Raw genomic sequence first — 27,159 nt, forward strand, 5'->3', positions numbered from 1 at the left:
ATATAAATGGCTGATGGCAGAGTGGAATTTTCAATTGTTGCTTCTCAGTGATTCACATAATGTGCTGTCATTAGCACTTTGATGTGACATATCATGGTTTCCAGGGCTTATTGGGCCATTTATAAATACCAAATGAAGGTGTTGGGGCCTGGTTACTGCCTTAATTGCCTTCACTGGGAAAGGTTGCCAGAATCTTCTCCAGAGGGAAATAAAATGTAATTTTTAGTTTATCTTTAACCATTGCAGTCAATTCCTCTCAAGTGAAGGAATCATTGCTTTCCTTTTTCGTTCTTCTCATTTTCTAGTTAAGTTACTAGAAAATTATAAAAAGTTAAATTACTTTTACCAAAAAATCTACTTTTCATCCTTTAGTCATCATTGCTTGATTTCCAGATATCTAAATATTAAATGTATATCAAATATATATCAAATGTATATTTGATATCAAATATATATTATCTCACCACAGTTATATTCAGATTATTAATAATAATTATTGTGACTTACAGAATTTTAACAAAGTGACTTTATAAATAATAATAGTGATTAACATTTACTGAGTATTTACTATGTGGTAAAAGATACACATGCATTGGCTCGTTTAATCTTTCTAACAACCCTCTGAGGTAGACACTATTATTGTCTCCATTTTATGAGAGGAAATTGATGTTTATTGATGCTTATAAATCCAAGGACATATAGCTAGTAAGTGATAGAGCTAGTTTTGAAACTCAGGTCAGTCTGATTCCAAGTCAATACTTTTAAGCAGTACATTCAAATACTTCCCTGTCTGTAACACCAGCACAGTTAATCCCATTTCACAGAGGAAGAAATGAAGACTCATGTAACTAGAAAATTGTGGTGCTGCATTTTGAGCTTGCACCTTCTGATTTTAGGTCTAGAGTGCTTTCTATTTCCCAAAGGGGCTTCCATCGGCGTGAGCTGTTACAACTGTTAGTGTTGTTGCCGACATCCTGCGCACACCGCTCAGGCTGATAAATAAGCAAGGGAGGAGAACTCCTAGTAGAAAATCAGAGGAGCGTCTAAGTGAAAGCATTAGGAGCAAAAGAACTGCCTTCCTCTCAGATGGTGCAGAGCACAGGCTCTGGTTTGAGCAGCCAGGGTTTAGAGACACAGAGGAGAAAAGAGCAAGTCATGTTCCCTGGGCATGCAGCCCAGGCACTTCGGCCACTGACGTGGAGCCAGCCTGAGTCTCAGTGATTGATCCTGCAGCCAAGGATGCCCTTCTCTCAGCAGCCGCAGGTTCCACAAAGGAAAGCTGCACATGGTGAAGTCTTTGTCAGGGCCTCTAATGGGAGCATTGGGTTTCACATCACAGCTACCCCTAAACAGGTACACTCTGCTTCTTTCATCTTCCTGATGGCTCCCACGGGAAAGAAAAGAAAGAGAAAGGCGGCTTCACCAAGAAACAGGTCACAGGCTGGTTTGGCTGTGTTTTGTGCCTCCCCTGACCTACCACCTCCAGGTCTGTAGCTTTGAAATTCTTTAATTTTCATACACCCTGTGTGGCCACTGGACAGCAATGGGAAAATTTTTCTTAATTTTTCCTAATCCATCTAACATGACTCACTGGAAAATTAATGCCTCTGTACCTTTACATACACTACTGCTTCTGTTTGGAAGGTCCTCCCCAGACCCCAAACTCTTCTTCCTATGGCTAAGTGGCCCTTTTTAAAGATTCAGCTCAGGCATTGTTTCCTCCAGAAAGCCTTCCTTGATGCCCCATGCCTCCCTCTACTCAATCTGGCTTCTGTACTCCTCTTCTAATACACTATAGGGCTTCTGTTATAGTCCCTGCTACCTTGTCTATCTCCCTATCTCTACTGTAAGCTCCTAGAGACTGTGTGAATAGTGTCTAGCATAGTATCTAGCACATAGCATGAATGCAATAAGTGTTTATGAATAAATGAAACATGAATAATAAGGGAACATTTGCATAGCTATTTAAACACAATCCTTTTGAAATACTCTTTTTTCTTTGAAAAATAGGCCTTTTTTTTAAGATCTTAAAAGCAATAATGCTGATTGCAGCAATTTTACATACAAAAAATTCATGTAAGAAAATAAAAACTGCCTGTAATCTTACCACCCAAAGAAAACCACTTTTAACATTTAGATGCAGTCCTTTCCAGTAATTTTCTACATGTATGTATATATACCAAATCACAATCCTATTTTTATACCTAATTTTCTCAAAGATTGTAACAGTAACTTCTGGAGGTAGAGGTGGCATTTTTATCCCAATTTAAGTGATGGGAAAACTGGAATACCAAGATACACATCTTATTAATGGCAGAGTTAGGACTAGAACTCATGAATCTTATCATAGTTCCAGGCTCCTGCTGTTTCCCAGGTGCTGTTTTTTTTGTGTGTTTTTTTTTTTTTTTTTTTTTTGAGACAGAGTCTTGCTCTGTTGCCCAGGCTAGAGTGCAGTGGCATAATCTTGGCTCACTGCAACCTCCACCTCCAAGGTTCAAGCGATTCTCCTGCCTCAGCCTCCTGAGTAGCTGGGACTACAGGCTCCCGCCACCACGCCTGGCTACTTTTTTGTATTTTTAGTAGAGACAGGGTTTCACCGTGTTAGCCAGGATGGTCTCGATCTCCTGACCTCGTGATCTGCCTGCCTCGGCCTCCCAAAGTGCTGGGATCACAGGCGTGAGCCACTGTGTCTCAGGTGGTGTTCTTCTTGTATCAATCCAGCATCAGTGGAACATGCATTTGTAACTGGGTGTCCTTGCTCTACACAGGGAGAGATTTAAGCCTCGTGTCCACACCAGGGCTCAGCAGTGCACACTGGGCATTGTCTCTAACACTTTGGAGGGAAACAAGGATGGAGCATCTAGGATCTTGTTCTAGGATCTTGTGATAGGCTCATCAACTGTGCTAGGCAGGCACCAGTAAGAGTTAGAGTTTCCTTCTGATGGCCAAATGGTATCTGAACAGCAATGGCTTGGTTCAGAGCACATTGCTATGGGAACTGCAATCACAGGTTCAATCTCACCATAGACCAGCGAGTTGTACTCCAATCCACGACTAATGACTATATTCCAGAACAATGTACACAGCAGGCACTCAATAAGTGTGCATTGGGCCGAGTTGAGTGTATATTATTCATCAGGGAAAGTAGGCAAAAAAGCATGCTGACAGTAAATTTCCATACCACCGTGCCCAGTGTGGAAAAGGCAATCCAATGTGATCTAGCTTTTTATTTTATTCCAAATAAAGGACGAAATTGTAGTCCCACAAACACACATCAGATTATTAGTTCCATAGATGAATTTATGTGCATGTCCCTAGAATGCCAAGCATGAAGCCAGACACAACTGAGGTGTCCATGATTTTTGAATTGAATTGTGCGAAGACAGCCTGGTGTGGGAGTTAAGATGTCGACTAGTAATTCACCATTCCTTTCCCTGAAAGCTCTGTAAATCAAGCTCTTAAAAAAAGCAGCAAGCTAAATTCCAAAACCCTCTCTGAGGAGAAATGCCCATGACTGGTGGGGTCTGGACTATGTCCACCAAATGTGCAGATCTCTTCTGCACAAACATCGTCTACTCCCAAGGGAGCCCGTGACTGACTGACCGGCTGTGGAGACTCACATGTCCCCTCTTTCCCAGTGTTGAGGGGGCCAGGGGAAGGGAGTGGGAGTCGAGTGATGAAGCACGGCTGAACTGAATATTCTCTTTCCAGGAGAAGGAAAATGTTACAGCAGGAGGTGGGTGGCACTTTTCTGGAGGAATAACCATGAAGAACATGGGGTATATTTGAAAATGATCTTTTCTGAGGACAAGTTTCTCTTTTAAAGAGCTATCCTCATATTCTCTCTTACCTTAGATTGGGGCTATTGAAATGGTCCTGCCAGAGCTAGGCTAGAATGCCACAAACTGGGATTAAAGTTGACTGGGCAGGGGGAGGGGTAAAATGGGATATGGGTTGAAGAGCCATAAGGCCAGGATGCTCACTTTTTCTGAATTCATTCAAGAGCACTGGTTTTGGGAGGCAACCAAAATGCAACTCACTAATCCCCTAAGCGCTCAACAAACTCTCTTGAAGATTTAATCACAATGTAAAATCCACAAGTTTTTATTGGCAGTGTTTAGTTATCAATTGCACAACTCTCTGAAGTGGCAACCAGTACAATTCCCAGGTCTGTCTCCATTACACATTCCAGGGGCCTGCTGGCAATGTGTGTCAGATTGGTGTTCTGGTCTAGCCTTGTAAATTCCTTCCAGGGGAGACTTAGGATACACTCTCCCAGCTGCCAGGTTCTCTACTTATAAGGTGCAGAATTTATTAGTGAAAAGAAAGATAAAAAGAAAGCCTGCTACCTTTTTAAGTGCTTTTACATACAGTTTCTTTATTACAGTTTGGTGTTTCCAGAAATACAGCTGCCCAGATCATTTGAGTCTTTGTGCTGAATCAGTGGAACTTGTTTTCTCTTCCCATGAATTTCTATGAGCTCTGCTCCACTGTGTATCAACTGAGATCTTTTGTGCCATGCTTTTAAAGAAAGTCACTGGCAGCAACTCTCATTTGAGGAGGACAAAGCCATGAGGACTGACATCCTTAACTTACACATGGCCATGCAAAGGTACAAAGAGGGTTGATACGGAATCCAAGTTTGTCCAACTCTGGAAATGAAGCTTGTCTAGTCACCCAAAGACTCTTTTTCCAGTCTGTTTTCTTCTCTCCAATTTCCCAACATGCCTGGTTTCATTTCCATGCATTTAAGGCAATGTTGGCCTCAGACCACAGCAAAGACATCTAAGAGGCTACCATAAGAAATAGTGTGGTACAGTGAAAAGAAAACACAATTTAGAACTGGAAAACGTGTTCCAGCTCTCTTACTACTCATCTGACCTTGGATAAGGCACTCAATAATGTCACAGAACCTTAGTTTCTCTTTAGCAAAATAAGTATAAATATTCATATTTATCTCACTATGTTATTTTCAGAGCAATTTTATGACAAATTGCAATTCTCTGATTTATGTTTATTTATTTTCCATTTATCAGTACAGTTCACTATATTATAAACTCCAAGAGTTCAGGAACCTTGTCTTTTTGGTTCACCACAGTGGCCCATTGCCAGGAACAGCAATCAGCACATAGTACCTGATCAAGAAGAGTGAATGAAATTTGAATGAGTGATGAAAGGAATAAAGGAAAAAAGGAAAGAAAGGAAAAAGAAGGACAGAGGGAAGTGTTCAGAGCATTGTAGATGCCATTTATGAAAGTGATCTGTACATTGTTAAGTATTATCTGCATCCTTTTATAACTAACATTTGATGCGTTAATTATGCCAGGGTGAGCTGTTTAAAACGTAAGTAGATCATGTTACTTCCCTAATTAGGCCTTCCAATGGCTTTTCATACTATTTACAAGTCAACTCCTTTCAGCATACAAAGCCCTAGGTGATATGACTCCTGCCTACCTCATTTCCAACTTCTCCCCCTTCCTCATCATGCCCCGGTCACCCTAGTGTTCTTGCGTTTCCTCAAATGTGCCAGGTTTGTTCTTGCCTTGGAGCTTTTGTGTTAGTTTCTTCCCCAGCCTGGAAAGTTAGTTATAAAGGATGCAGATAATACTTAACAATGTACAGATCACTTTCATAAATGGCATCTACAATGCTCTGAACACTTCCCTCTGTCCTTCTTTTTCCTTTCTTTCCTTTTTTTCTTGCCCCTCCCCTAGCTAGCAGTCCCTCTGTTAAATGAGGTGGAATTGGATCATCTCGAGGGGGGATCCCAGCTCTGAAATTCTATGACTTGATGAGAGCAGTCTGATCTTTTGTCATGACCATGACTTCTGTGATAAAGGATAACCCGTGTAATATTTCTGATAAGCGTAGCTTTTCTGGTCTGTGGAATTTCTCTGATTGGCCAATAAGGTCACTAGACAAACCCATATTTCTGCTTTTGCCATTCTAGTTTATTCTTCTCTTTCCTTTTCTTTCCTAGAGAAGTTGACGCTCTTGGTAAATTCCCTCATTGTCACATAAGGCTCAACATCTAACTGTAATTGCACTTCAGCCACTCCTCAAGAGATGGGTTCCTAGTGTGTCTGATCTTGGCTAACACTCCCCCATCTGCTTTCAACATGTTGCATTTGATGTCAACTAATGTCTCCTATTAGCATTAAAATAAAACAATCTGGAAAAATTCACTCTCAAGCAGAGTTCAAACAGGCCACAAGTAGATGGGGAATCTCAACTGCACAAGGATTGTTAAAACAATAGTAATAAATATACAAATATGTATAAATGAATGTATGTATATTGCATACTGTACATACATATGTATGTGTATATATAAAAGTGAGTGAGTGACTAGATGTGTGTGCATGTGTGTATGTGTATGTGTGTGTGTGTGTGTGTGTGTGTGTGTGGTGAAGCCAAAAGTCTGTGAAATGGATCAAGGGAACGAAGACAAGAATGTTTCTGTTCAATTAATGAAATTAACTGGTAACAGCAAGAGGAAAAATATTCTCCTAGTATGGAACAGGCATGATCAAAATAACTGAATGATATGGAAAAGGAGTTGGGAATCTTTATCCAACACTTACTGGTAATGGGTTAAAATTCTGGTCCACGAGATGATTGTATCCATGGTCAAAAAATGAGTGCCGTATCACGACATCAATGCCCTGATTGGCCAGCATTCCTAAAGTGTTCAACCATCTAAAAGGCAGAGAAAAAGAGCTACATCAATATATTTTTAAAATGGCATACAACAAGCTCTATGGAGATTGGCTACTATATATACATATACACCAATCTCCAGTCACCAAATTTACCTAGTACTTTGAAGAGGGTTATTTTAAGCATTAAATTCACAGCTGTAATATATTTGAGATTATCAAATCCAAACTCTGCATTTGATAGAAAAAGAAACAGAGGTCTAGGGGAGTAAAATGAACCACTCTTGATCATTAAATAGTTTGTTGTTAATGACTTAACTTTTTATTCCTGAAATAGTAACAAATGAACACCCTAGCCATTTGTAAGCCTAATATCCCTCCTGGCCAGAGGACATACAATTACAGACAGAGGAGCACACATTGTGCATTCCATCCCTCAAACTCCCCTGCTTATACCCTGTCCCTGAACATGTACCTTTAACAGAACTCTAACTCATATACTCCTATGACCTATGCAAATATAGTCTAGTCATTAGCAACCTTCATATATCACTGTCAGTAGTCAATGCAATAATAATTTTCCTTGGCACTATAAGTAACTCTTCAGGGATTCAAGTATGCTACCATCACACATATTTCGCAGTGGAGGATCCGCACTGTTCACACACTTATCATCTATCCCACTATGCCAAACACCCATTTTCCAGGGCATGCCATCCTTCAAAAATACTGCCTTCTTGGTTCTTCCAACACTGCTGACTCTGCCTTCATTATTTACACTTTCAGCTCATTCATCCATTCATGCATTCATTTGGGGTTCTCTTTCTCTTCCTACTTCTGAAACTTAGGGAAACTTCTACTTGTAATAATACATGGAATAAATGTGGCTTAGAGATTCAGTCTTCTGTACATGTAAGATAAGGCATTTCACAACTTGTCCTAAATATATGTGTGTACAGCTTTATTTACCTCTTCCCCATCTTTTCTCACCCTAAACCCCATTTCCCACAGGCTCCAAGACACATGAAACTACTCTTGGCTACCCAAATACACATTGCTTTCTCACACTTACCTAAGTCCTTATACGTGTTTTAATTTCTGCTTAGAGTTCCCTTCCACTCTTCTTTGAACCTATCCCTTTTTGTCTAGCAAATTTCTTCTCATATATTAATCTCCAAATCAAGTGTCATTTTATTCTAAACTCTGCTGCCCCAGCCAACAGTGGTACCTTCCTCTGTACTTCCCCAGATCTCTTATTCATGCCCTCAGAAAGTCCACAGAAAGAATCACTTAACTTACTTCTCTCCCTTTCCCCTGTCAGGTATGAGCTCATCAAGCATAGACACAATGTCTGAACTTGTACTCCAAACACCCTTCACCATTCCTGGCACACCATAGGTACTCAATACTCTGTAGACTTGAAATCTGTCTGGATAAAATTAGATTCTCGGAACTTTGAGAATCACCATTTAGCACACTGGGGAAAATTACACATACTTATGATTTCCCAAATCTGAAACCATATGGAGCTCCAAACCCGTGACTTGAAGAATTACATTTTTTTCCTTGCTGGGATAAAGGGCATTGCTAATTTTTATATTGTGAATAAATATTATTCCTATATTCAAATATTTTTTACATCTACAATTATATTTTATTCTCATAAAAACTAACAAATATTTACTGACAATTAGAGTTACAAAAATAAAACAAAACAAAAAGCAAAGCAAAACACAAAATTTTTAAATCAAAAAGGAAAACTGACTATAATATAGTAGAATCATTTTTGTTGTTGTTCTTCAAATTGGAACATTGTGACCCAGGAATTGAAATTACTTTTGGAACATAACATGGCTAAGCAAGCTACTTGCCTTCATAATTTTTATTAATTTGGTAATCCTATAAAATCAAGATATCAGCTTTAGCTTTTCCTTTAGCCACTGAGACATACTATGAAATACCTTGTCAAAGGCTGTCCTGTGGTAGAACTATAACCAGAACCCATGGCTTTCGGAATAGAATGGTTAATACAAAAGATACCTTCATCTTCCTCCTATAATAACAAGCCCCCTCAGAAAGGGAAAGAAATGGTTTCCCCAGGTTCCTTTCTATGCTAAGCTAGAGAGAGTTGATAAAATGACTGGTGTATCTAACCAAAGATGCTACCCTGCCATTATTTTCCACTCCACTAAAGGTGAATATCTACTATGTGCCAGACACTATTAGGTGCTTGAGACATAGCAGTATGCCAAGAGTATTTGTGGTCCACCAAAGAATCTCAAAGCCCTAGCTGGGAAACACTACTCTTGAACACTTGGTAGCAGAGAATCCCGATTTATGCATACATGCATGTGTATATGTCCTGGTGAACTCAGAGTTATGTGATATATTAACATTTCAAAAAGGCTGGAAAAATGTCTTTTCAATTTCTTGCTAGCCTCCTAGAGCTTCCTAGAATGCTTTACTGCTCCCCCACCCCTCCCATCCCCAACAGGAAGCAATTTCTGCCCCTTGGAGAACTGAACTCAAAGGGCACATTGCTGGGTGCTGCCAGTGGAGTTGAGACCAAATGGGTGACAAAGAAGTAAGAGAAATTGGGAGCAGAATAAACTAGTTTTCATCTGATCTGTGTCAACCAAGCATTGGATATCTGAATTACAAACAGAATATAAACTACTATGTTCATCCGTGTTCTGCAAAGTGATTGTAGGAATCTATGGCTATTTGGCTGATGCTCATGAAAAGGCAGTTCTCTTTTTCAACTTCCTCCATGAAGGTCTGCAGTATTTCTCATTCCTTATCATTCTCTAAAGGGAAGAATGCTCACAAAACCACTCAGTACAACTGGGCTGCTTGCTGGGCCCTGTAGCAGCATCCTATAGTGACTGCTGAGCAAATGTCATTCCTCTGCTGATTCCAAGGGGGCCCCTGCAGCACTGACGCCCTGGCTTCTCCTCTTTCAACGGGTCTCATATCAAGCCAGTGGAGAGTGGGAGTGTACTTTTGTGGGGCTTTTTTTGGCGGGGTGGGGTGGAGGATGGAGTCTCGCTCTGTTGCCCAGGCAGGAATGCAGTCTCAGCTCACTGCAACCTCTGCTTCCCAGATTCAAACGATTCTCCTGCCTCAGCCTCCCAAGTAGCTGGGACTACAGGCGTATGCCACAATGCCCAGCTAATTTTTGTATTTTTAGTAAAAATGGGATTTCACCATGTTGGCCAGGCTGCTCGAACTCCTGACCTCAAGTGATCTGTCCACCTTGGCCTCCCAAAGTTCTGGGATTACAGGTGTGAGCCACCGTGCCTGGCTGGGAGTGTACTTTTGAAAGAAGAGTCTTAATGACACTATATCAAAGGTGACTCACTCCACTTCATGCATTTGAACCATGCTTGCTGCCCATGTCTGTGCTACACAATGTAAGATGCTGAGGACACAGAAATGGAAGACCCAAGGTATCACCATGAATTACACTGACTCATTTTCTTTATCTGCATTTGCCAGAACTCCATCTGTAAAGGCAATCCACTTAACTGGCCTGATTTGTCCTTCATTAATGTATTAAAGAAGTTACCTCTATACAGGGGAACCGAAGCTGCATAATTAGGAACAGCTGTTAGTAGCAAAACACACAGCTGAGGGCAAAGCTACAGTTCTTAGGAGGACATTGCTCAGTCAAAAATCCAAGGCCACAGGACTGTACTGGAGCAGGAACAAGTCACTTATTTAGTGGTCCTGAGGGGTTTGTCCCTGCCACATGACACTGGCAAGCTAATGAGAGGCCCTTATGCTTCTGGCTTAAGTCATTCTCCAGATGACTGTAGTAGCCTTCAAATTCATTTTCCCATTCCTTCCCAACTTTTGTGAATACCATTAACAAAGCCAAAGTCAGAAAAAACACAAGTCAGATTCTCCAGATTTTCTCTCTCTCTCTCTTTCTCTGTCTCTCCTTCACAATCTGCAATGGCTTACTGTGAATATAGAACAAGGCCTCACTTCCTCTACCGGGTTTTCAAGACCTTCTGTAATTTGGTGATAAACCCTTTCCTGAGTCTCAGCCCTCATTGTACCCTCGCAGATAACAAGGCTTTAGTCACATTAGCCATTCTCTGCTCCTCTGTGCCTTTGCTCATAATGTTTCTTGGGCTTAGAAGGCTCCCTCTGCCATCACCATGACTCCCACCTATAGAAATTAGAGTAATCCTACTATGCGGCACTCATGCCACTTTTTCCATGAAGTCCTTCCTGATACTCCCAGTCACAGAAATTCTTTATTCCTTTGTATGTCTATCATTTTTCTTTTGTAGACGGACCATGTGAGGCAGAAAGGCAGGTGGTCTGCTGCAGTGGTAAAGGAGCTGCACTCTGGAGCAAACTGCCTGGGTTTGAGTCCAAGCTGTGCCACTAACTAAATGAGTGATCTTGGATAAGTTACTTCACCTCTTTCAGTTTTCTCATCCATAAATGGGATAATAACAGCATCTATTTCACTAAATTGTTATAAAAGCAGTAGCATCTATGTCATTGGTTGTTAAATTATGAAATACAAATAAAGCACTTCAGACAGTGGTAAGCACCGTATTATTAAAAGTATGATTACTACGGCACTTACCTCCTACAGCTTTACAATGTAGTTATCTCCTATCCCAGTTCCACCAATCATATTTTTTCTGGAGGGAAAAAACCATGCCTTATTGTTACCTATCTCCCAAGACTATAGTGAAAATTGGCTTAGAAAATGTATGTTGTTTACACTGTGTTTTGAACTTTAGACAATCAATAAAGCCGTTATTACTATAATTATTACTGTTACTAATATTACTTACTATAATCTTTGTTCTGATGCCTGTGCCTGACATTTTAATATCTAGAGAAGGCGTTGATCATTGTTGAATGGTTTAAGACATACACAAATGAAGGAAATGAACTTTCAACAGGAAACATGCCTCACCCCTTGGATGGGCAGAATAATCAGCAATATCAGAGATTCACTGTCCTTTCCTCCTGAAAGCCCCTGGGGGTGAAATTTCAAGTGTTACTCACAAGAATCCTGCAGCATAGGAATCTGATAGATTGTTTGTGCCTCCAGCTGAGGTGGTCACCACACCTTCAAGCCAAATCTTCTTTCCTGGAGTGTATGTATTAACCACCTGTTTACACAACAAAAGCAGAAGGGGATAATGAGGTTTTAAAAACTATTCCCACATGAGAAGAAACATACATTCCCTTAAGGAAGTTGATCTGATTTCCTGTTTTCAGGGGGTCATGATTTGTGCTTTTTTATGATGATGCACCCAGTTCAGTGAGTTGGCATTCACAAACCAAAATGCATTAACATTGACATGTGCCACTTAAAGAAATTATCATTTTTCCCTAAGTAAACCCAACTGACAATGTGACAGAACAAGTGCATACTCCAGGATGTAAACTGACTGCAGTACTTTCCACTAAAAAATATAAATCATATTGTGTTTCCAAATTACCAAGCATTGAGAAACAATGCTTTTCAGTCTCTCTTATAGCACATCTATGACACATGCACTATCTAAAAGCCACGAATGCATCACAAGCATCAAAAGTCACATATCACAAGCAAGTAGAGAGAATGTTCGTGGGAGACGTATTTTATAATTACTAGTGCAGGTAGATTGTAATCATATTTTGAAAATAACTGCAGTAAGGGTAAAAAGAAAAGTCACTGACCCACAAATGACACATTCACACAGGGAATAACTGCATGCCTTCCAAGCAGAAGCAAAACTTCTTGTCGAAAGGTAGCACGCTGAAGATTTGAAATGGCCCAGTCTCTGACCCACAAGGGGAAGACTGACCAAACTATTCAGATCAGGGTGAAGATGCTCTGGATTGCAATCTGGTGGCACTTAGGAGTAAGATTGTATGCTGGGTAGCCCCTGAAAACAGAGCCTGAGTCAAAGGCTTGTCTACAGGTAGTTCACTCAAGAAATAATACCAAGGAGCAGGAATGAGGGACTGGGGAACTGAAATAGGGACGAAGGGAAAACTAAGACAAGGATGCATTTTCAAATTGACAGCCAGTGCTGGCAACTACTCAGTCTCACAGGGATCTTGGTAAGAGCCTTACAGACTGTGTCTCAGAACTGACCCCCAAGGGGGTACAAGAGAAAGCATGAGTAGCCTTGTGACCATTAACCCCTTGCTCCTCTAACCCTATTTCAAGTGCAGGCCTGAGTGCTGAGTAGATTCTCTGAGTGTTCCTTCCTCATCTCTGCCTCAGAGAAGGAAATAAGAAGTGAGATACTACCTAGTACACTGACACCTAGCTGGCTGCAGCCTGCATGCTGGCCCAGCCCTGATCTCTACAATGATGGCTAGAGTAGGAGGTGGGACTGGGAGGATGCCAGCTATGCGCTAAAGAGGCTGGACAAAGAAAATAGTGTATTTAGGTCCTATGGCCCCCCAACTACTCTCCTAGGCATACACACCAAAGCAATTCTTCCTCAGGTCTCTAAAGAGTAAGAATGAGAATTCTTTCTATGTCACTGCAGCAGATGTCCATTGCTAGAGGAATGGAAAAATAAAATGTGGATATATACTATGCAATATTATGCAGCAGTTAAAACAATAACGTCAATGTAAATCCAACACCATGAATAGTCTTTAAAGGTTTAGTGGTAAATTAAAAAAAAAAAAAACAAACACCAAATGAGATTTATGGCACAATATTACTTATAAAATTGCTCACTTGCACCCAATAACACTAAATACCCTATAATGACACATGCCTCTTAAGAACATATATCAAACACATAAGGAAAGCATGTATAAGAGAGAGGTGAAAATTAAAACAAAAACAAGACCTTTCATGAACTGATGATAATAGTTTGCTGTTAGGTTAGGAGTATTATGTTAATTTAATTCTCTGCACCTGAGGGCTGTCAAAAAGAAAAAAATATATGTGGCCAAACCCATGGGTACATAGACATCAACAATCAATCATATTCCTCTTTTCATTTCTAGCGAGGTACAGCTCCCTGCCCTCTCTCCCCACATTTGCTAGACAATGTGCATTATTTGGAACGTATTTTGGGTTGGCAAAGTTACTGACCTTTTTCAGAAACAAAATTGTAAGAAAATTACACAAATTTGAGATTAAAGTGAGTATTATGATCATAAATGGAAGAGAAATCCTGAGAATTAACGGTGGTGGCCAATAGCATGTTGGTAAAGATTAAATAAAAATGCACTCTTATACACAAAAAAAGAAGAGTCATTTGAGGATACTACCAGGTAGTCCTCTTACTCCTTTCAATACTGTTCAGCCTGCCCAACTCAAGGGAAGCAGGGAATTGTAGGAATAAGAAAGGAAGAAAAATGCCTTAAATAATCAAAAGACACATCCATATGGCCAGATTAAAGAACTACATCTATGATTTCCCTTAAAATATGGTGCTAAAAACATCTGTGTACATGATAAACTATCTACTTCCTTTATGAGTAACCAGAGCAGAGTAATATATTTGTGTTTTTCTTTTTTTGTCTTTGGCTTGGAGGATATTTAATGTTTAATTTTGTGCTCAAAGATATTAAAGGCAGTTAGAGAAAGGAGCTTTGGTTAAACAAAACAAAAAGGTAAATACTGTAACATAAATGAACCTTGAAAACATTAAGCTAAGTGAAAGAAGCCAGACACCGAAGGCCACATATGATATGGTTCTATTTATATGAAATGTTCAGAATAAGCAAATTCTTAGAGACAGTAAGTACACTAATGGTTTCCTAGGGCTGAAGAAGAAGAGGAAGTTTAAGATGGGAGGGGGAAAGGAGAGTGACTGCTAATCAGTATGAGGTTTCTTTTGGAGGTGATGAACATGTTCTAAAATTAGACTGTGGAGATGATTTCAAAATTCTGTGAATATATTAAAAACCACTGAATTTCATACTTTCAAAGGGTGAATTTTATGCTATGTGAATTATATCTCAGTAAATAAATATATGTAAAATAACACATTAACAAAAGGAGAGTTACGGTCTCAGTAGGCAAATAACCATAATGTGGAAATAAGAATGTACCTTGGAAATTCTGGGTTATGCTACATGCTACTTGTGACACTTGTAGTAGTTATTATCTTGGACTTCAATTTCTTCATCCACATTTAAAGTCATGAATTTGTGGTATATGAACTCTTAAGTTTCTTTTAAATATAAATGTTAAAATGTGTTAGTATTTTATAATGCTAATGTAGATTCCCTTGGTTATCACTCAAAGGTCAAGAGTATCTTTGATTCTGAAAGTTAAAACAACAAGTATGGGAAATGAAAAAAGTCAAACACAGCTCAGAGCTGGTCATCTCAGAAACAAAGATCTGGGCTGGAGGAAAACACTGAGAAAGGTAGAAAAATCCACAGGAGTAAATGAAATTGCCTAGGGAGAATATATAAACATGAGGCTAGAAAGGGCTGAGGATTTCCCATCAAAAACATTAATGCATTATCAAGGGCATTAACTAATTCATTCAACAAATATTTACTGAGCACCTACTATATGCCAAGCAGAGTTCTAGGGGTGGATCTATAGCAATGAAGCATAACAAGTCTTTGTTCTTGTTGTCTTACATTTTAGTCAAGGGAAGGAGAATAATAATAAACAAGTAAACAAATAAAAGACATTTAGATAATAATAAGGGATGGAAGAAAACAAAACAGAGTAACACGCTAGAGAGCAATTTGACAGGAGGGTAAGGTCAGTGCTTTAGATAGTGGTCAGAGGAGGCTCACATGGAAGGTGGTATCTGAGCCGAGAACTGAGTGAAGAAGGAGCCAGCCCCTTAATGGATCTAGAAGAACAGCACAGTAAAAGGACCTCAGGTGGAAACAGGTCTGCTGTGTTTAGAACCAAAGAAGACTATCTGGAGTGTAGTAAGTAAGGGAGTGAAAGATTTAAAAATGAGGTCAGAGAAGAAAGGAGTATTTTTATTCTGAGTGTGATGGAAAGTTATTGGAGGGATTTAACCAAGAAAGTGATTGGATCTCACTTATGTAAAGATCCCTGCAGCTGCTATGAGATCATATATATATATATATATATATATATATATATATATATATATATATATAAATGAAACTATACCATGATACAGTTATTTGTATATCATTTTAATTGTTAAATGATAAAAACTGTAAAATGATATACAAATTAGTTTATCATTTTATAACCACTTTGAGCTTCAATTTCCTCACATGTAAGCTGGAAAAATACCTGATAGGATAGTGTTAAGGACCTTTCCTTGTCAAAGGCCAAAGACACATATACTAGGCCAGTCCCAGGAAGATCCTGAGAGCGAGTGAAAACGAGCACAGACCTAGCAGACACACATTTATGTGGGTCTGTCTATGGTGATGCATGAATTCGGAGGAACTAGTGCCAATTATTCTTACGGTTTGGTGGTAGGATTCTGAACTACCACTTTTGATCCACGTAAGAAATTCAGGAAATTTCCTAGAAACCTTGAACCATTAGCTCTTTGAAGGCAGGGAATACTCTTATTCACTTTTGTATTTACTTCCTATCAGAATGCCTGGCACAGAGTAAGTGCTTCACAGGAGATTGTGTGTAACACAAAGAAGTTAATGCAATTCCACACCTGCCCTCGCACAAGCTCACAGTAAACTACCACTCCTTAAAGAAGTCATGTGACCTGACAAAGGGCGACTAAATTGATCAAAGAATTGGAAGCAATATGTTGATTGCAAAAACAAAGGCATACAGTGAAAACCTATTACAACATGAAAGATCTAGATAAGAGCAACATGCTTATTTGCCAAATCTCAGGATATCAAGCCTCTCCTTGATCTGAGAGGGAAGAGGAAAATTCTGCTTTGCTTAGCAGGTAATTTATGTATGGAATTCAATAACCTCAGAAGTGTTAAAGGTCAATTACCACACAAGGTGATTTGGATACCAGAAGGATTTTATGTGTTATCAAGCTCGTTATAATACTCTGATATTAAGAAAAGAAAGAATCATGTATTTCCACATTTATCACTTGAGGACGTTTGTTATAAGTACAATAAGTCTTCACTTAAAGTCATCAATAGGTCCTTGGAAACGGCAACTTCACGCGAAAGAATGTATAATATAACCAATTTTGCTATAGGCTAAATGATACTAACAAGAATTAAGTTCCTATGACATATTTCTGGTCACAAAAACATCACCAAATTTCTAAGTAAAAACCCCCAAACTTTTAATACTAATCACTGAAATAAGTGTGATCTATATATACATTTAAAAAAGATGAATAGGCCGGGGTGTGATGGCTCACACCTGTAATCCCAGCACTTTGGGAGGCCGAGGCGGGCGGATCACGAGGTCAAGAGATCGAGACCAGCCTGTCTAACACGGTGAAACCCCGTCTCTACTAAAAATACAAAAACAAAATTAGCCGGGCGTGGTGGTGGGCACCTGTAGTCCCAGCTACTTGGGAGCCTGCGGCAGGAGAATGGTGTGAACCCGGGAGGTGGAGCTTGCAGTGAGCTGAGATCGCACCACCCACCACACTCCAGTCTGGGTGACAGAGCGAGATGCTGTCTCAAAAAAAAAAAAAAAAAAAAAAAAAAAAAGAAAGAAAGAAAGAAAAGAAAAGAAAAGAAAAAAGATGAATAAAAACTAGAAAATTATTTACCCAATTTTTGGTGAATCAGTGAGTGGTGGTAGTCATGGAGGTGGGGGGGTTAAATCAAGGAATTTGTTTGCAAAGCAAAAAGGAGCACCTCCTACCACCAGGAATTTCAAAAACAATCACAAATATGACAGACTTGCTGTGTGCTTTACTGCCACATCGTTTATTGTGCATTTGTATAATTATTGTAGACTTCACAAATTTTTATTTTACAATAATTTTTATTCATTCATTCATTTATTTTCCAACGTGCTTATACCAGTTCAGGGTTGAGAGTAGCCAGAGCCTATCTCGGAGGCTCAGGGTACAAGGTGAGTACCAGCCATGGACAGGTCACCATTCCATTGCAGGACCACTCATACCCACACCCATACTCACTTGGACAGGGACCATTTAGACACCCAGGAAACCTAATGCAATCTACATATTTGCAGGAGTATCTGGAAAAAACCCAAACAGACAGTGGCCCCAGCTGGGAGTTGATTTTTTTTTTCCATCAATATTATAATAAAATGAGGTTAAATGAAATGAAATTATTCAAGAACCTACTGTACTTAGTTGGATGGTGGCATGCCGAACTCAGAGGGGTGATTTGTATGAGACGATTATTTTTCAAAAGGAATTCAAACTCTAGCTCCTTTAAGTGAGGACTTGATTCCGGAAAACGGTGGGATTTATAAAATACTGTGTCCACAGGACCCTTCAAGGACATAGACTCTGTGTAAATAAAAGTTACGCCTGTAGCCCTACTACTTGGGAGGCCGAGGTGGGAGGATCACTTGAGGCCAGGAGTTTAAGACCAGCCTGGGCAACATAGCTAAATTCCTCATCTCAAAAAAGAAAAAAAAAAAAAAATTAGCCAATCATGGTGGCTTGTGCCTGTAGTCCCAGCTACTCCGGAGGCTGAGGCAGGAGGCAGTGAGTTATGTTCACACCACTGCACTCCAGCCTGCATGAGAGTCTCTTAAAAAATAAAAAAAAAGTTAATCAGAATTCTCTTCTGACTTGCAGGGAGATTTGAAAGGAAACAATCTAAAATTGAGGAGCAGTTAGGGGCATGGACTCTGGAGACGGATTGCCTGCGTTTGAATTCTGGTTCTATTATTTACTTACTGCATGACTTTGAGTGAGTTACATTACCTCTCTGTGTTTCAATTTCCTCAACTGTAAAATCACAATAATATCTGCCTTAAAGGATTTTATGATATTTAAATAATATAATATTTGTGAAGCAGTTGAAGTAGTGTCTGGCATATAGTAAGCACTTAGAGGTGTAGACCAGAATGTTACCTAGATCACTCTCCTTGTCCAAGGCACATGAGCTTGTGTTTGAATGAATAACATTAGAGTTGGTGCTTTTCCTTCAGACATAACACTTGCGGTGATAGGTAATAGCCCAGATGTATGCTAAGCAGCAGGAAAGGCCAGTTTAGAATTTAAAATGCACATGGATAATTCACACAAACATAATTATCATTCAGAGTAGTTCATTTCTCCACTCTCAGTACAGGGGTAGTTCCAGTCAAGCCACATGAACGAAAAACACACAGTGAGGGACAACTTTGATACAAAAACTAAACCAGTTACGTGAAATGTTGTTTGGGGAAATAGTCCTAGAAATTTTTAATGTTAAAAGTTCTAGGAGTAGTCAGTACAAACCAACAAATATTTTCTGAGTATTTACAGTTTGGGGCATGGCGGGAGGCTTATGACCTCTGTATCTTCCATGAGCAGAGAAGAGCATCATGGTGACATGTCATGGAGGTACAGACACTGAAGCTGGGTGCTGGTTGGGTCCAGAAAGGAAATCAGCATGGGCAGAAGAGGAGAGAAAAAAATTAGGAGAAACAGATGGAACCAGCTGCAAAATTCCCTTAGAAAGTAAAACTCTAAGAAACTGAGGGCTATAGTTCAACACTGTGTTTTTTTTGTAGTAAACATGATTCTCCCTGTGCTAGAAGAGAGAAAATTGGAGTACTTTGGAAAGAAAAAGGGTACAGTTGCTGGTGAGAAATGATGTGCCAATGAAGGCTATTTTAAGGGATACACTGTCTGGGGAGAAAGAAGTACAAATGCTGAAATTACTTAAGTGAAGGTAAAGGGAGCTGAGTGGTTGGCTGCCTTTCAGCAGTTCTTCTGTTCCCAAATAGACTTCAATCCTTGGGTCCATGTGGTCAAGGGGGCTTTCAGGTACCCAGAAAACTGCTCAGTAAAGGGCCAGTGGCTGCTCTGAATCCTTGGACCTGCCAGAGGCAGAGTTGTATAAAGGGAAACCCTTCTAGCTCCATTTCTTCATATTTCAGGGCTGGGGACTATGAGTACTGTTTCACATGGACATGCTGAGGGAGGAACAGGGAGACAGAAAGAGAGGGGAGACTAGAGAAAACAGCCTGGATTTTTTTAGTTTATTTTTCCTACCATTTTGAATTTTAAAAAAAATGAAAAAAAAAAAAAAAAAACGGTAAAAATAAGAAAACAACAATGTATGTAGCACATTTGCAAATCTGGGCTTCCTTTTCCTGTGTTTCCTTGATATCCTGCCTCTAAAACTGTGATCTAAGTCTTTTAAAAAGACTCTTGAGAGCCTGGCTTCAACCACTGGCTGTGTAAGAAATGGTAGCTTACAGCAGCAGACATGTTGTTTATGGTTATCCAAACCCAACACCTTCCTTAATGAGAAAGGAAGCAATAAAACAGGAATAGTGGACAGGCCAGCTGGGCTAATCAGCCCTGGCAGGATGCCCACCCTCCAAATGAAGCTGGAGCCCATTAATTCTAGCATCTCATCTAGTTGGAAATCAACCTTCCCCAGAATTTCAGGAAGAACAGTAGCTCTTTAAGTAACCCAAACTAGTCCTCTACAGAGTTGGTTACAAAGAGCTGAATAGCTACAGGAAGCTTCTTAAACCTTACCTACTCACAGAGCTCTTCTTAGGGACATCCTTGCCTCTTGGCAGTCTTTGTTCCTTATTGTATTTGTAAGTGGTCAAGGCAAGAGCTCTGTGCCTTTCCTATGTTTCTTTCCATCCTTCTTTGGCGTTTTTTGACTCTCCACTTACCTGCTACATTAGGGCAGAGGATATTGACTCTGTCCTCTTCTTCCTCACTGCCCTTCCCTGAGTTCTGGATCTTGTCAATTGTTCCTTGGTCGTCCTGCCTCTAATCTTTTCCTCTTCTGGTCCATCCTTCACACTGCTGCTATTTGTTAACTTGACAAATCCCTCTCCAGCCTTCAGTGGTTCCCTATTGCCAGCAGCGGTACTCAATTATTTGTGCTCAGAGAGGTCTGTTTGATCAGCTGGGAGATGTGCTACAAGCAACTTGTTTCAGATACTATTGAAAATAGTGATTTGGGAATAATTTACTTCAAAATAAAAAGAGTGGATTCAAAGTTGTCATAATATTTCGCCAAAATTCTGAAATGTTTCCTTAACTGGGAAAAAAAAGCTAAGGAGCTAGTAACTGCATACAACCCATAGTCTATTTTATCCATTTGTCCATGCGAGTATTTTAGACATGATAAAATAAAGTTGAGAACCACTGAACCACAGGGCAAGATGCTAACTGCTTTATTTAACTTGTTATCTTAGACTTTCACAACCACCCCTTAGCTACCACTTCCCCCATTCCTCCCCTATGGGAGGAAGACCTATGGTTCACTGCAAAGAAAGGACTCCTACTTTTCAACTACATGAAGTAATAGTTTTTTACTGATTACCGTTCCCCTACTCACTGCTCATCCACATAGTCTGATTTTTTTTTCAAGCCTATTTCAAATGTTATTTCCTCTGTGAAACTTTCCTCAAACCCTCAGAAAGTTAATTATTCTCTCCCCTGGGTTCCAAAGCTCTTTGAACCTACCTCTGGCCTTGACCTTATTATACTGAATTGTAATTTTCTATTTTTTTTTCCTTTTTGCATGCCCTATAGAATGCTTGACAATTACTTTGCTTATAAAATACTTAATAAATAAATGAGAGAGATAATATTTCACTGATGAGAAACCTAAGTTTCAGAGAAGATACCTCAGCATCACAAGGGCAAACACCAAATCCTCACAGTTCCAGTTTAGGGCTCTGTTCACTTTCTAATTGAATTTCCTGTTTGAGGAGACCCACAACTTCTGGTTGGCTAAACTGCCTCCATATTTAACATGTCCTTCTTAGGTTAGACAAGCTGGGCTATTCTGAGCTCAGTCATTCCAGTATCTCATCACATTGCTCTTGATGTATTTCTTCTGTCTAATGTACTTCCTGTCAGTTTCATTAATCTTTTTCTGTATAATTTCTTTTTATCATCTCTGTGTTCTGGAGTGCCATCTTTGCCCATTTTCTTTCGGTATCAGATCAATTTTTAATTTGCGGCTTCTGTTTTTGTGACATTTTTAGGATTTAAAATTTGCATTCTCTGCACTTGTTATCTCAAACCACAGAAAAGCAGTTGAATGTAATTGCAACAAAACATAAAATTAAACTAAGAACATACACAAAAAAGACAAAGTCACTGGGGAGGCAAGGACATTATGATCATATGCAAGAAAATGGGAAATAAAAGTTTCACAGAGTCCCAAAGCAATGACGACGTTCAAGGATAAGTGCTAGTAGAGAGACTGGAAAGTAGCCACTTGCACATAAATTACTCTTCCTTTCTTTCCCAGTCCTTTTCTGTGACTAACCAACCCCTACCCACTTACAAGTCATAGGCTCCAGTAGCCTCACTGGTAATTTTACTCTTGCTTAGGACAAACCCTATAGTCCTCCCACTTACATGCTGAAACACTGCATGGTCATCCTAAGTTGCCCCTTCCTCCTGATAAAGCTTTTTGCCCCAAACAGCAATTTGCTCCCAGGGCCATTCCTCCAAATGTCCATGGGTAGCACATACCTTCTTCACATTGTCATTGCCTTGCATATTGCAGGACCTTACTAAACACTGACCAAGAGCCTGTGCATATGAAACATATGAATGGAATCCAGTAGATCCATGCAAATAACACTAAAAAGTCTTGTCCTCTTCCACTATCACTTGCCTAATATCATGATATCCAACTTCATTCATTCATTCAACCCTCACTTCATTCATCCATTCAATTCATTCAACCCTCACTTCCAGGACACTCACCCTAGCTTATTAATTGATGGTGGGGTCAAATTGATGTTCTTTCACCAAGAACATTCATTCAGTATTCTCCCTTGAAAGGCTTCCTAATCCTGGGTGGTTAGGAATATAAATATTACATCGGTTATAAAATAAATAGTTGATAAGTGTGGGTGATACTGAATAGTGTAATGGATAAGAGTGCAGGTTCTAGAGTCAGATGAGCCTCAGTTTGGATTCAAATTTTAATACTTAAAAAGCTCTGTGGACTTGAGCACATCACTGGTTTATTTAATAGATTAATAATATATAGTACACTCAATAAACAGCATTTATAACCCAAAAGGTAATACAATTATTAAATTTCTGTAAGTTAATGATGCATTTTTCACAATTCAATGCTTTTGGAATCAGGATATTATTCAAAATCAGTAACAAATGAAACTTGCCTGCTGTTTACCCTCTCCCTTCCCAGTTGTTATTAAATTAATGGTGAATTTTCTAATATTTGTTCTAAGATTCAAGGAAATATTTGTATCTAAGAATCAAGGAAATTAAGGTTCATGGAATGACAATGATTAAAACTTTGGTGTTCTTTGACAGTAAACATACCTTTCGGGTCAGACTCCCCAACTATAATATTGTTCATGTCTTGTATATGAAGGCAAAGAGTCAAAATTTCCCTTAGGTCATATTCTCCCATTTGCAGATGCACAGCCAAGTGGGGTCACAGAGGCTAATTTACCAAGAAGTTCACGGAGCTTAAATTTCCAGCTCCCTGCTTTCACAGGCATCTAACAATATCCTAAGAAGGGCCCTGCTAATGTGTTCATTTGGTCAAATATTTACATAATTTGCAGATTTCCTTGTTTTATTTTCCTTATAAAGGTCCCCATTGTATAAATGTCAGGCCCCATAAAACTCAGAATCACTCATTGATGTTATCCCGAGGTATTCATGTGGTACAGTTTGTATTTGGGGTCCTGTGCCTTCTGAGTACAGGTGACCCTTAAATGACATGGGTTTGAACTGCTAGAGTTGACTTATACGTTAATTTATTTCAATGAAAATTATATTGGGTGCACCTGCCTCTCTTTTCTGCCCTTCCACCTCCTCCACCTCTTCTGCCTCTGCCATTCCTGAGACAGCAAGACCAATGCTTCCTCTTTCTCCTCCTCCTCAGCCTACTCGATGTGAAGACAAAGAGGATAAAGACCTTTATGATGATGATGATCTGCTTCCACTTAATAAACAGTAAATATATTTTCTCTTTCTTATAATTTTATTTTCTTTCTTTTTATTCCTTTTTTTCTTTCTTTTTTTTTCTTTTTGGAGACAGGGTCTTGTTTTGTTGCCCAGGTTGGAGTGCAGTGGCAGGATCCCGGCTCACTGCAGCCTCAACTTCCCTGGGCTCAAGCAATCCTCCCACCTCAGCCTCCCAAGCAGCTGGTATCACAGGCATGTGATACCATGCCCAGCTAATTTTTGTTTGTGTGTGTGTGTGTGTAGATACAGGGTTTTGACATGTTACCCAGGTTGGTCTCAAACTCCTGGTTCAAATGATCCACCTGCTTTGGACTCCCAAAGTGATGGGATTACAGGTGTGAGCTGCCATGCTCAGCCCATGATTTTCTTAATAACATTTTCTTTCTTTTAGCTTACTTTATTACAAAAATACAGTAGATAATAGAGATAACAGACAAAATATGTTTATCAGTTAGACTTATGCTATATTATCAGTAAGTCTTCTGTTATGTTATCAGTAAGGCTTCTGGTCAACAGCAGGCTATTAGCAGTTAAGTTTTGGGGGAGTCAAAAGCTATAAATGAATTTTCGACCATACAAGAAGGTCAGCGCCCCTAACCCTCATGTTATTCAAGGACCAACTGTATTTCCTTGGCCTGTGTTTCTCTTCCCCTCCATCAAAACCTGCTCTTGGAAAAGGATCTTCTATTTGCCTTTAAAGCCTTAGTGTGAATTTAAGCCAGTGTGGTCTACCTCTTCCCAGATAGTTTACATTCTTCATCATCATCCTAATGTAGAATGAAAGATTGTTCACTCAAATGAAATGTCTGAAACAGACTGAAATATTATTTGGGGCCACAAAAAGACTTTTCCATCACTCCTAAACATACACTGAAGATACTTTCCTACTATGTCTATATGTAGGCATAGCTCATAGGGCTGTCTAAACTGATTTCCATCTATTCAACACTACCGCAAAGTTAGCAGCAGATAAGGTTCTTCTGCAGTGTAAACAGCGGAGACAGCACATATAAATGTGAATGAGATAAGACATTACTTCTTTTGTACTTCAGGTGCTTTATTCTGCTCATTCACCTGCCCCTCGCTTTGTGCATCCTTCCCTCCAACACGCATTGAGCACCTGCTAAGTGATGGGCACTGGGACATTGAAATAAGTGTCAATATTGCCGAACGAATGAGGGAATTTAGGAATGAATCAAGCAAACACTGATTTTTGTGGTGATACTACGGTTCTGTCCCTAGTTTTCATTTTCCAGTTTTCTTCATTAGAGAAGACTAATATTATCATTGTCCTCATGTTTCCTTTAATTGTGCCTCTAGTTATTCTATGGTCCTCAAGAATAAATGGGTTTTTGTTTGTTTGTTTTGCTCTTTTCTTCTTATTTACTAAGAGGCTCAAATAAGCAGGTAAACTGGAAAGCTGGTTAAAAGCAAGGGTTTCTTTTAAAATCTATTAATTACTTCAAATAAATTACATGTCCTTCTCCCTTACTTCCATGGTCCTGCAACTACAATATATTGGAAGAAGTGGCATAATGTCACTGCATTTATTGAGACTTCAAAAGAGTTGATCTTTATTACATATAAACAATCATAAGCAATGATAACAAATGAAGGACTATGCTCATATGACGAACCATACAAACCATTCCTTTATCCATACATGTCTACCACCAGTGGTCCTCTGATCATACCCTAAGAAGAACTGTATAAATTAGAGAGAGTCTAACTTTTAGGTGTCAGCTTCAATGTCATTTTCTCTGAGAGGACTTCCCTGATTTCCTTTTCTTCACAAACTAAGGTGGGTACTTCCCACCATGGACTCCTATAGCATCCTGTAATAGGAATCATAACATCTTATTACTGTTGCTTGCTTAATTATCAGTTTTCCCCACTGGACCATAAGGTCTATGAAGACAAGCATCACGTCAGTCTTGCTCACCATTTTATTCTCAGGGACGTGGAAAATTCTAAGAATGTTACAAATAGTCAATAAATGAAGGAAGGAAGGGAAGAAAGAAGGAAATGAAGGCAGTTAGAATGACTACTATAAAGAAGACAGTAAGAAATGCTGTGAGGTATGCAGAAAAGAGAACTCTTATACCTGTTGGTGGGAATGTAAATTAGGACATCCATTATGGAAAACAGTATGGAAGTTCCTCAAAAAGCTAGAAATATAACTACTGTGTGATCCAGTAATCCCAGTACAGGCTATGTATCCAAAAGAAAATAAGTATGCCGAAGAGATATCTATACTCTCATGTTCACTGCAGTACTATTCACAATAGTCAAGTTATGAAATCAACCTAAGTTTCCATCAGCAGATGAATGGAGCCAGGTATGGTGGCTTAGGTATGTAATCCCTGCACTTTGGGTGGCTGGGGAAGGAGAGTCACTTGAGACCAGAAGTTTGAGGTCACCATGGTCGACACAGCAAGACCCTGTCTCTACAAAAAAATGAAAAAATTAGCCAGGTGTGGTAGCGCGGGCCTGCAGTTCCAGCTACTTGGGAGGCTGAAGCAGGAGGAGCGCTTGAGCCCAGGAATTCAAGGCTGCAGTGAGCTATAATTGCACTACTGCACTCCAGCCTGGGCAAAAGAACAGGACCCCCTCTCAAGAAAAAAAAGAATGGATAAAGAAAATGTGGCATATATATTTGCAGAATACTATTGAGCCATAAAAAAAGAATGAGATCTTGTCATTTGAGGCAACAAGAATGAGCCTGGAGGACACTGGGTTAGGTGAAATAGGTGCGGCATAGAAAGATAAATACCACATATGTTCTTGCTCATATGTGGAAGCTAAGAAATTTGATTGCATAAAAGTAGAGAGTAAAACTGTTGTTACTAAAGGCTAGGAAGGGTGGGGAGTGGAGATAGAAGAGGTTGGTTAACAAATCCAAAATTACAGCCAGATAAAAGGAATACATTCTAGTGTCTGATAGCACTGTAGGGTGATTATAATTAACATAATTTATTGTACATTTTCTAATGGCTACAAGATTTTGAATGTTCCCAACACAAATAAATGATAAATGTTTGAAGTGATAATTGTGTGAATTATCCTGATTTTTTTTTTTTTTTTTTTTGGAGACAGGTCTTGCTCTGTTGCCCAGGCTGGAGTGCAATGGCGTGGTCTCGGCTCACTGCAACCTCCACCTCCTGGGTTCAAGGGATTCTCCTGCCTCAGCCTCCTGAGTAGCTGAGATTACATGTGCCTGCCACCATGCCTGGCTGATTTTTGTATTTTTAGTAGAGATGGGGTTTCGCCATGTTGGTCAGGCTGGTCTCAAACTCCTGACCTCAGGTGATCTGCCTGCTTAGCCTCCCAAAGTGCTGGGATTACAGGCGTGAGCCACCGTGCCTGGCCAAGTTATCCTGGTTTGATCATTACACATTGTATACATGTATTGCAATATCACTCTGTATCCCATAAGTATGTATAATTATTATATGTCAATTAAAAATAATTTTAGGAAAAAG

The 27,159-nt window shown here is 39.5% G+C and overlaps 1 protein-coding gene across 1 annotated transcript in view; it reads right to left on the minus strand.

Annotated features, from left to right (window-relative positions):
* The window catches only part of HPSE2 (heparanase 2 (inactive)), a 792,879-nt gene that overhangs the window by 146,092 nt on the left and 619,628 nt on the right, over positions 1-27,159 (minus strand). The window contains exons 8-9 of the mRNA XM_050805712.1: positions 11,697-11,803; positions 6,585-6,699 (exon numbers count right to left, since the gene is read on the minus strand). Coding sequence (XP_050661669.1) covers positions 6,585-6,699; positions 11,697-11,803 — 222 coding nt within the window. The remainder of the gene's footprint in view (positions 1-6,584; positions 6,700-11,696; positions 11,804-27,159) is intronic.

Source organism: Macaca thibetana, chromosome 9 (assembly GCF_024542745.1).
Source record: "Macaca thibetana thibetana isolate TM-01 chromosome 9, ASM2454274v1, whole genome shotgun sequence".
Taxonomy (NCBI): domain Eukaryota; kingdom Metazoa; phylum Chordata; class Mammalia; order Primates; family Cercopithecidae; genus Macaca; species Macaca thibetana.